This window comes from Amblyomma mixtum, chromosome 10 (genome assembly GCF_055824585.1).
Source record: "Amblyomma mixtum isolate Tamu chromosome 10, ASM5582458v1, whole genome shotgun sequence".
Lineage (NCBI taxonomy): Eukaryota > Metazoa > Arthropoda > Arachnida > Ixodida > Ixodidae > Amblyomma > Amblyomma mixtum.
In genome coordinates, this window is record NC_143021.1 from 157,224,878 (window position 1) to 157,235,480 (window position 10,603).

The 10,603-nt window shown below is 47.3% G+C and overlaps 1 protein-coding gene across 1 annotated transcript; it reads right to left on the minus strand.

The window, feature by feature from the left end:
- Positions 1-1,288: 1,288 nt before the first annotated feature.
- On the minus strand, positions 1,289-6,832 carry LOC149327459 (monocarboxylate transporter 12-like). Its single transcript, XM_089564887.1, has 3 exons — positions 6,503-6,832; positions 5,605-6,103; positions 1,289-1,431 (listed from the first exon to the last, which is right to left on the minus strand). Exons 1-3 carry the CDS (start codon positions 6,830-6,832, stop codon positions 1,289-1,291), a joined length of 972 nt encoding a protein of 323 aa, XP_089421013.1.
- Between the last annotated feature and the right edge of the window lie 3,771 nt (positions 6,833-10,603).

Sequence of the window (10,603 nt, forward strand, 5' to 3'; positions counted from 1 at the left end):
AATCATTAGCATGTTTTCTCAAACCCAAGACAGAGAAAAATAAAAAGTCTACAACACTACACAAAGACTGGAAGGGGGGAAAATAGGGTTTTAATGTAGGTACACCCAGTAGGGCGTGCAAAAGCACTTGAGGCAACACTACCTCAAAGGCATCTGAAAACCACTTGCAACATCATATCATCAGCCGCTACCGGCAGCCACGCACAGTAAAGGGGGCACGACACTCGGGGGGGGGGGGGGGGGGGGGGGGCTGGTTCGTGAGTTGGCGAAGCAGCTGCACAAGGCCACCGCCGTTGGCCCTCCCTACTCAAGGGTCTAAGGTTGAGGCTTCCCTTCCGGGACTGTTAGAGCCACTGTTGTGCTCTGCCTGCCTAACTCCTTTATCATGTTTTGCAGTTCATCCCCTGAGTGACATAGCTTTGCTATTAAAGTAGTGCTTTTCGCACAAAAACAAAACCCATACCCTTAACCTAGAGTCAGTCCAGAGCTGTCCACTCAGCTACTCAGCTCCAAGGCTACACAACAACATCAACGAGGGCACTGGAAGAGCGGGGGGGGGGGGGGGGGGGGGGGGTCGCTTGTGGCCTGCTACCGCACTTAAAAATAGTTGGTCGGCTTCTGGGGTTTATCGTGCCAAAGCGACTCAGGCTACGATGGACGCCGTAGTGAAGGCCTCCTGATAATTTCGACCACCTGGGGCCCTTTGACGTACACTGACATCGCACCGTACATGGGCCGCTATCGGAATGTGACCGCCACGGCCGGAATCAAACCCGCGTCGTTCGGGTCAGCAGTCAAGCACCAAAATCACTTATCCAGCGCGGCGGCCAAACAAAAAAAAATTCTCCCCTTTGCATAAAAATATTTGTAAAAGAGGCAGCCAGTTGCGTTCTTTCTCTTCCTCTGCGTTTTCCTCTTTACCTGTGCTCGAATTTCTAGAGACCCCCCTTCGATGGAGCCAGACTTTAGGCATTGCTAACTTAAACACATCCATCTACCCGCATCTTTTGACTGCTGCGGCGTGCCAGAAGTGGAGGCACTGCCTTATTTCCGCAAGGCTTGCCCACTTCAACGGCAAAGAAGGCCAATGCCACTTGCAACCGTGGAGGATGAGGAGGACAAGTTACTAATGTTTTCAGTAGTGCCCTTGCAACAAAAAGCCCCCTTGCTTGTTCTTGCGCTCTATCCATCGCTCTCCAACACATGTCACCTGACCATCGGTGCTACGGATCTCGTGATGGCTTCCATAAAATAATTCACTAGGCACGGTTATCGCATTCGCAAGCATTTATTCATTGAGCGTGGTGGCCCTGTTCTCCCGGATCTTCCTGTGGCATGCCAGAGCGAAGAGAATGGAGGCGATCAAAAGGTTCAGTGCGCTGTGCAGCCTGTAGAAGTTGTCGAAGGAGCCCATTCCATCCCGAAAAAACCCTGCAAAGAAAAAAATCAAAACCGTCATTGCCTTTATTCAGTTTTTCATAAAAAATAAAGGGCAATTCGCATTTATATAATTGAAGACTGGGTTTTAAATAAGGCAAAGTTATAACCGGTCTCTTCTGTGAAATTACGGCCCCTATATGTAATGAAATTCGCTAATCTCATCCCGCACGTCTTTTCCATCCACAGGCCTCGTTTCCCTATCTGGACCCCGTTATCTTCCTCTAAGGACGTACACATGTATTCGCTCCGCATTGCGAGTTTCTCCGAGTCAATTTCCTCCTCTTTATTTCTGCTGTGATATGTGCCATGCTAATCCATTCTCTACTGCACATTCAATTAATCGTCATCGGCCTGACAACGTCCAAGAGGTAGAGGCCTCTCCCACGTCTCACCAGTTAACCCTGCGCTTTACCAGTTGCGGGCACACCATCCCCGTATACTTATTAATCTCATCCTCCCACCTATCTGCTGCCCTCTGCTACGCTTGCCTTCCCTTGGAATCAATTCCGTTACTCTTAAGGGCCATCGGTTTTCTTGCCTTCGCATTACACGGCCTGCCCAAGCCCATTCCTTTCTGATTTCGACTGGGATGTCATTCACCTGCGTTTGTTCGCTGACCAAAACTGCCCTTTTCCTGTCTCTTAATGTTACACCTATCATTTTTCTTCCCATAGGTCGCGGCGTTGTGCTTAACTTAAGCTGAACCTTTTTCGTTAACCTCCACGTTTCTCCCAAATAGGTGAGTACTCTTAAGATACAGCTGTTGTAAGGTTTTCTCTTTTTCTCTTGAGGGATACTGGTAAACTGTCATTCATGATCTGAAAAAACCGGCCAATTACGCTCCGCCCCATTAATATTCTTCTAGTTATTTCGGTCTCGCGATTAGGATCTGTGGTCACTACCTGCCCTAAGTAGACGTATTTATTCCCTTTCCACTTCCAGGGCCTCGCTACTAACTGTAAACTGCTGTTCCCTAACGAGGCTGTTAGAGCCACCGTTCTGCCCTGCCTGTCTAACTCATTCATCATGCTTTCTTCTTGCATAATTTCTTCTTGCATTCGAAAATTCTGGGATTTTTTTTCAGACTGACGCAGGACTACGGCCGGCCGGCACCGCATTTTCAGCGGAAAGCGCTCCTTGCGCTGTCGGGTAAAATTGGAAACCATGACAAGCAGCCTTCCTCCCCGCGTGTCAACCTGCCAGCCACTCGCGCTGTGCCACTAGTAGACGCAGCTGCGCACAGAGTGTGCTACAAATCTATGGCGCACGCGCTATATTTTGCATGCCTGCAAAAAGATGGCGCCACGAGCCGATGCGCTCAGAAAATCGGACTCGCTTAGCCATTCTCCCCCACATCAATCGCATGGATCGACCGTGATTTAGTGCGTTAGCACTGCTCTTGCACAACAACGTTGTTGTTTTGCTCTCTGTTGTTGTTGTGACGTTGTTGTGATATGCTTGACATTGTTGGGACAACAACGCCAAGAATGCCTCCCGACACCTGGGCATACACTGCCGTGATTGCGAGCTGTGGAAGAAGCACGGGTCTATCTTTGAGCAGGCCACAGTTCTCAGCAGGTGTGGGGAAAAAACCACAAGAAAGATTATTGAAGCTAGTGAATCTATAAACTCAAAAATAATTGTGTCAGCATTCCTTCTGTGCAGTTGAGTACAAAGGAGCGTCAGTTCTTAGACATAATGCCCCAGTAACGGTTGTTGCAAAAGTTGCCCTTACACGTGTTTACTCGCTCTGGATAATGTTAGGTTTTTTGTTTATGATGTGGCCTGGTTCTTAGCACGACGGCCACCACCGCTATCAAGGAGTAGCCAGGCGTATCACTGCGATGTTTGTTATGATATTTGTACTTTTTCCGCGAGTGCGAGTGATGCATTGTATAAATGTGGGCGCATCGCAAGCAAATAAATCAGTTGAAGTACGGCGCTTTGTGGTGTGTATCCTTTCTGTGAGTCTTCGTTTCGTTCTCGTGCGCTCGAAAATTTTGAGATGTGTAACCAACTAGCTCTTCAGTTCGTCCTGAGCTAGCACTAGAGCTTCCGCTCAGGCTCTAAGCTGTTGCCTGTGTTTCCCCTCTGTGTGGGCAGGTTGTTATGACGTCACAGGGTCACGTTACCAAGCTGCCCACTTGCTTCCTAGGTTGTTTCTCTGGTGATTTGAGTGCGTAAGCACTACAGCCGCCGCTCGCCGATTTCACCGATGTCTATTCGGTCCCCCTGGGACCTTGAAGAGTTGAGTGGCTGAGTTCCTGTGCGTTAGGCGGGCCACCTAGGTGACGTGAGCTTGTGACGTCATCACAACATGCCTGCCGGATTGTGAGCAAATTGCCCACCATGAAAGGCGACAGTTCCATTAAGGGTTTGTCTTGAGTTGCGAGAGTGGGAAGAGCAGCCCGGGTCGCACGCGCCCCACAAGGTGGCAGCACCTGCCATCGCAGGGCAGTGGCGCATCGCTTAAGGGCTACACTTCTGTGCCAGGATTGGCATATAGAGTCTACCAGGGATCTATGAATGTAGAGAAGGACTAATGATAGAGCAAAAACTAAAAAGCTTGTTCGCCTAATTTCCATGCGGCATAACCACGCCAAATCGTGCGTCATTTTTTTATTCTTCTTCTATGATTCCTGTATCATTATCCAGAATGTTTTTACTAGTACGTTGTGAATTGTTTGTCCACAGTTATTAGTAAGAAAATTGTTTATTTAGTTTTCAGTCGTCACTCTTTATGTTCTGAATTACAAATTTGCAAGTGACGATGCCAACTATCATTTACACATGTATGTACGCACATGAATTGTTAAGGGGCACAGACCCCGTCAAGCTGTCTTCTTAAGCTTTTTGTCTGTGCTCCACATCTCTAAAGATGTTGAATAAAGATGAATGAATGAATGAATGAATGAATGAATAATTACTGATCACCCTGGTCAGTTGTCACCATTAAAAAGAGGGGCAACTATGGTAACTGGCGGTAACTAATTAAATAATGGTAAAAAATCTGAGATCACTGCGACGGCCTGCATTGGAGCAATGCGAAAGCAAAACGTCCACATACTATATCGACGTCCGTGGCTGTCCTAGCGTTCATGTACTATACCGACGTCCATTGGTATTTTGACGTCCAGCTGGAATTTTCGCGTGTAATTAATTGACTGATTACAGCTCATGAACCAAATTTTTCCACCAGCAAGGCCATCAAGCACTAAGACAAACTTTTGCATATTTATCCTTATTAGACGACACATTCATGAGGACAAGTTTTGATGACGCGATATAGCCATCTAATTCTTACGCATTAATAAATAGTGGTAACAGTATTCTATTGCCACTATTTATTAACTTTCTCTTTCGTCGGGCTAGTGCATGTCCATTTGGTTTTCTGCTCATTTATTTGAGCCAATCTTTGCCGTTTCCCGTTCCAGTTTCCAATTATGGGCCACATTTCGCCCCCAGTATTAGGCGACAAATGCCACTAGAAAATACAAAGTTTCTAGGCTTTCCTAATGTTTTTTGTCTGTTTTTTTTGCACACTCTAGGACCATAATGCAAATCAAAACAATCTTTGTTTCTGAGTGTACAAATTTTAAATTTATTTTATGAAAATTTTTACTCGCTCCAAACATGGCGGACACTGCATCGCAAAAATTGAAAACAAAAATTTGTGTTTCGGAAAAAATATTTTGTTGCACTCCAGAGGAGCGCTGTGAGTATTGAGCCAGCCTTCTGCCACCTGCAGCCTTCTCAGAAAAGTCAGAGGAAAAATATACCTTAGAAAACAGTTTTCTGCAGAGATAACAGCTATTTGTTTTCCAGAGCAGTCATAAAATTGTTTTTGATGTGACGACAAAATTTGATATATATACGTCAATGAATAGAAACATTTTTGTCGAAAGCCGCGTCCCCCCTTCAGTTGATATCGGTCTGATATGATTACTGCACTTGAATTTCATGCTGAAGCTCACTAGCAAGCGTTGCGCCTCGGTAATGTTTTATTGCGTATCATGCGTAAAGTTATCTTTAAGATCGACTTTTCTAGCTGCTCCTCTGGCTTGGGCTGAAAACATTTTGTATTTGACAATGACTGGTGTGTTTAGCCACTGTAACTTTAAGCCAAATGTTAAAAAGAACGCGACAGAAAGTTTTTGCACGAACCTATAATCAAGGGATTGGAGACCATCAACGGCACCATGAGGACGCCCATGACGCCCCACGTGGCTGTCATCATCTCGACGCCCACGTATTCTGTCACAAGGACGGGCTTCATGGCAAGCACACTCCCCGACGCGATGCTGACTCCGATGACCAGAACAGCGACGTGCGCATGCGCTGACACCTCGGGCAGAAGAGCCGCGCAAAGTGCCACGACCATTAGATTGCAGGCCACGAAGACATCTCGCCTCAGGGCTAATGTGTCGGACGCGAAGGGAACGACCAGGCGTCCGGCCATGCCTGACACTGCGGCGTACATGATGAGCGAGTCTGCCTGTGGTAACGGGGAACCCTTGTCGACGGCGTAAGCGACGATGTTGCTCGTGAGTGCGATATAGGAATAGTCGAAAAGCACGTATATCAATGCCAGTACATAGAGAGGCGGCGTGCGGAGCATAGTCCAGATTTCAGGCGGCAGAACTGCACCGATGACCTTTCGCTGCTGCGTATCCGGGAGAGAGCCTTCAGACGAAGTGCTACCGAACAGTTTCCTCCTCGAAGAATGACTTGTTGATGCATTGTTTCCACCGCCACTGTTCTCATTGTTCTCGCTGTTCTCGTTGACAAGACCTTGCGACAAATGTTCACTATTACTAAGGGCGACGGAATTCAAACGACGTTCATAGGCATCATCACGTTCCTTTTCGCTGAGAATGCCAACCGCATAATTTCTAGACGAGCGCTCGCTTACTTGGGGAACGGGCTCAGGATCAAAAACGTTGGTTCCGGTTCCATTTTGCCCAGGCAGCCTTCGGTGCGAAGTTGATTTCACGCTTGAACCCTCCGCTGGAAAAGTCGAATGGCTGACCCCAGGGACAGGAAATCCTTCTCTTGATCTTACCGCAGCAGCTTCAGAGGGCAGTATTGCGCAGTATGTGCCGAGGCTCGGGCCGCGTTTGTCGTTCACGATGCTTTCGTGGTCACTCCCTTTCGGCGAGAAATGCTTCGTCAACGCCGAGCACTCGCATCTCAGGGTTGCGGGAGGGTGCTTGAGGAGAATCATCATTGGTGTGATGTTTGCCATCAGGCCACCCAGAAGTAGGAGCATGCCCCGAAAACTGTAGATGTCGACCACGGTTGCCAGGATTACGGGGAACACCAGGCCGGAAGCAGACCAGCCAAAGTACTTCAGTCCACTCACTGTGCCCCGGAACTTGTCGAAGTAGTCCATTGTATATATGGACAGGCATATCATGACGACTCCCATGCCGGCACCTGCAATAGCGATTGAAGGTATTCATTTGTCCTGTAGACACTACAGCTTTAAGGTGCAATAAACGCATTAGTCTAAGACAACACTTAACAATACGGCGCGTATAATTCATTATTGGCATCAAAACCTGTCCACGAAAAAATTCGGTGGCATTCTGAGAGAGTATTAAAACGCCTAGCAACCGGCAGGCAACACATCGGTTGGACTCGAACCCTTGCTCGCCAGGAAGCGCTAACTGCCCCTAAAGCGATGCGCTGCGCCGTTCGCTTTCATTCCGCACATATATTATGTACACTGTACTCTGTTAGTCGCCTTCTGTTTGTTTTTTATCTTAATATAGTGCTTTGCGTGCCACCTTCCTTGCCTGTATTATCAGAAAAATGTCGATGGGGCACCTTGGTGATGTAAAGTGCGAAGAGGAGAAAGCCTTTCCCGCAACGCTCCCCAGCGCCGTTGCGCTAGACAAGGCGTTGGCGTTGGCAGGCCGAATCACTACGCTCGTCGAAATCTTTGTTTTATGAACAATGCGCTTTGGTGCGGGGAGTATTTGCTGCCCTGCACGAGGCGCCTAGCTGGCTCCCCTATCTCGATGGATGTGTGTGGCTCCCAGACTTTAGGTGCTTTGGAAGGTGGGGTTGTGCAGGGGTATGGTGGCCTGGTGTTTTGGGGCCTGAGCATGATTAGATTGTTCTTTTCGGCGATATTTTCATGCAATAAAAAAAAATAGTCGGCGTAGCATCGTACGTGGTTAGCACGCTCGGGTAAGGAACGAAAAATGATGATTCGATTCTCGCCTTGCACAAGATTTTAGGATTTTTTTTCTGGTTAATGACTAGTTAGTCATGACTTGTGACTAGTAATGACTAATTATGACTTTCACTTCAAATGTAGTGGATGGACTGACGGACAGAGTCATGACCGCGAGTATGAGCCGTTAAAGGCTTTCGCCTAAATATATTTGTAGCTGTAGAACTGACGCCGTCGCTCTGTCTCGTGCCTCATTCTCAACTCTAAGCACAAGCCTGCTAAAGCTGGGAATTAAAATCCGTGTTAACGAGGCACCCCAAAGACTAGGACGGAGACGTAGAAAGGCAGAACAGGTGGTCACTATCAAAAGACAAAAATTTATTGGGGCACGCAGGATATATAAAACGAAAAAACAAAACAAAAGAGCAGAAAAGCGCATGACCGGCGCAGTCCAGTTAATGATTACAACATACCGCCAGAAAAAAGAGCACGTGAAAGAACACCGAGATTCAAACAGTGTCACAAAGATAGTGCAATCTAAAGATACTCAAACTCTAAACCAACTAAGGTTTATGGGGTTTAACGTCCCAAAGCGACTAAGGCTATGAGGGATTCCGTAGTGGAGGGCTCCGGAAATTTCGACCACCTGGGGTTCTTTAACGTGCAGTGACATCGCACAGTACACGGGCCTCTAGAATTTCTCCTCCAAAGAAATTCAACCGCCGCGGCCGGGATCGAACCCGCGTCTTTCGGGTCAGCAGCCGAGCACCATAACCACTGAGCCACCGCGGCGGCCTCAACCAACTAAGAGCAGCTACGGCGCACTCAGACATGTATCGGCTGCATTTATTATTCTAAAAGCCTCCATGATCTTCCGTGCTGTCTTGTCTCTACGTCTCCACAGAACGTGCGTTTCTTCGAGCAGGGGGTCCCTGAACGGCCATCAAGTGACTAGCATGTTCACGAAGGCGCCCGTTTAGACAGCGCCCTGTCTGACCGGTGTAATGCAGGCCGCAGGTTGAAGGAATAGTGTAAACCACCCCGCAAGCACAATCTACTAACGGGTCGCAGTGATTCACACCACACCCGTTCTTACTCTCATGCGGCGTGTCATATAACTCAATGGCAGCACAATTCGGCCGAGTTTGTTTTTTGCCAAGAACACCACGTTCACGTCGTAATGGCGAGCCACCTTGTTAAGACTGAGGGAGCGTGAATGTACGAGATATTGGGAAACGTTTTCCTTTCTGGCCCCTTTCTTTTAGTGCACTTGTCGACGTTGGGCTTAGCTTCTGTCCCGTTAGAATCCTCTGCGCCACCGTTGTCAACACAGAGTCTGGGAACCACGCATTTTTAAGCCTGACCACCTGTTCGGCGAAAGCTTGTCAGTCTGATGAGAACAGGACTTGGTTAGTGCCGAATTCAGTACATTTGATGCAATGGCATTCATAATCAGCCTCGTATGGCTCGAAGAAAAATGTAACAACGGCTTATTAGACTTTCGCTTGTTAGGCTTTTGCCGAACAGGTGGTCAGGATTAAAAATGCGGGGTTTCCAGACTCTCTGTCAACAGCGGCGGTGCAGAGGGTTTTAAAGGGACGGAACCTAAGGATACATCTTGAGAAAAACAGCGCTTGCAGACAAAGGACCAGAACAAGAAGGACACACAACTGCGCTGACTAACAACTTTTATTTCGGAAGGGATGCGATCCGCGCCTTTTATACAGAACTGGAGGGAATGATGCGCACGCACAAAGATCAGCAAAGTGGTAGCACGGAAAGAGTCAACACATAGACCAACTAATTCTTATCGTAACTGATAACCAATAACGCAGCCAAAACAAGCGAGACAAGAAAAAAAAACCGGGGGAAACAAAGGCAGGGAGCGTAAAGAAACAATTCCAAAAAGTTCTAAAAAGATCCCGAAGAAGCCAACAACCAACACGGCTAAACGAATGACGATGAAAGGTGACAAAGATGAAGGCACTAAAAACTGAACAGACTGAAGCATTAAAGGTGTAGGAAAAGCCTGCGGAATATGTAAAAAATCGGCACGGCTAAAAGATGACGGAATTAAAAGCGTTAAAACAGATAAAAGCAAGAACCTGAGAAGCCGATGAGAATAACAACAAGCAGGAAAGGTGGTCACTAAAAATGAAATTGAACAGACAACAGATCTCTAAAAACAAACAATGAATCGTACAAACGTGTGGGCGATAAAACCTAAGGTGAGATAACAGAGAAGTTTTTACAGAAAAGTTTAAGATGGAAAACATCGTAAAAAGTGGGCGCCAACAAAACATCACGGGAAAAAAACAAAAGGATGCACTGAATCAAATCGAAGTAGAGAGGAATGAACACTCTTTGTCTAACAGCGCAACTGGCGGTGTGCTAACGCACTCATTTTTTAGCTTAATAATAGTGGCTGCTTCAATGATTTCTCGGGTCAGTTAATTGAAGTTTTTCGCCAGAATATCTGTTTCCTTGAAAGTCGGGGAGATGCGTCGGCAAGGACTGCAATCACGTCAGTGGATGGCCAAATTACCGGACCTTTTATGCTCAGCATTAGCTTTATACTCCTGTAACCGATTTTTAAGCAAGCACTGCAATCGCTGCAAGCGCTGTTTTTCTCAAGATGGACCCCAACCAACTCGCCCAGCAACACACCTTGCTCAAGAACCTAAGGCTAACGTCGGCAAGGGCACTAAAGAAAAGAGGCCAGGAAAGGAAAAAGTTTTCCAATATCCCGTACATTCACGGTGTCTCTCTCAGTCTTAAGAAGGTGGCTCGGCATTATGACATGGTCATGGTGTTTCCGGCGAAAAAAAGGAGGAATCTGTGCTGCCATTGAGAGATATGACCCACAGCATGAGAGGAAGAACGGGTGTGGTGTGAGTCACTCCGATCCGTTAGTAGATTGTGCTTTCGTGGTGGTTTACACTATTCCTCGGTCTTGTGGCCTGCATTATACCCCTCAGACAG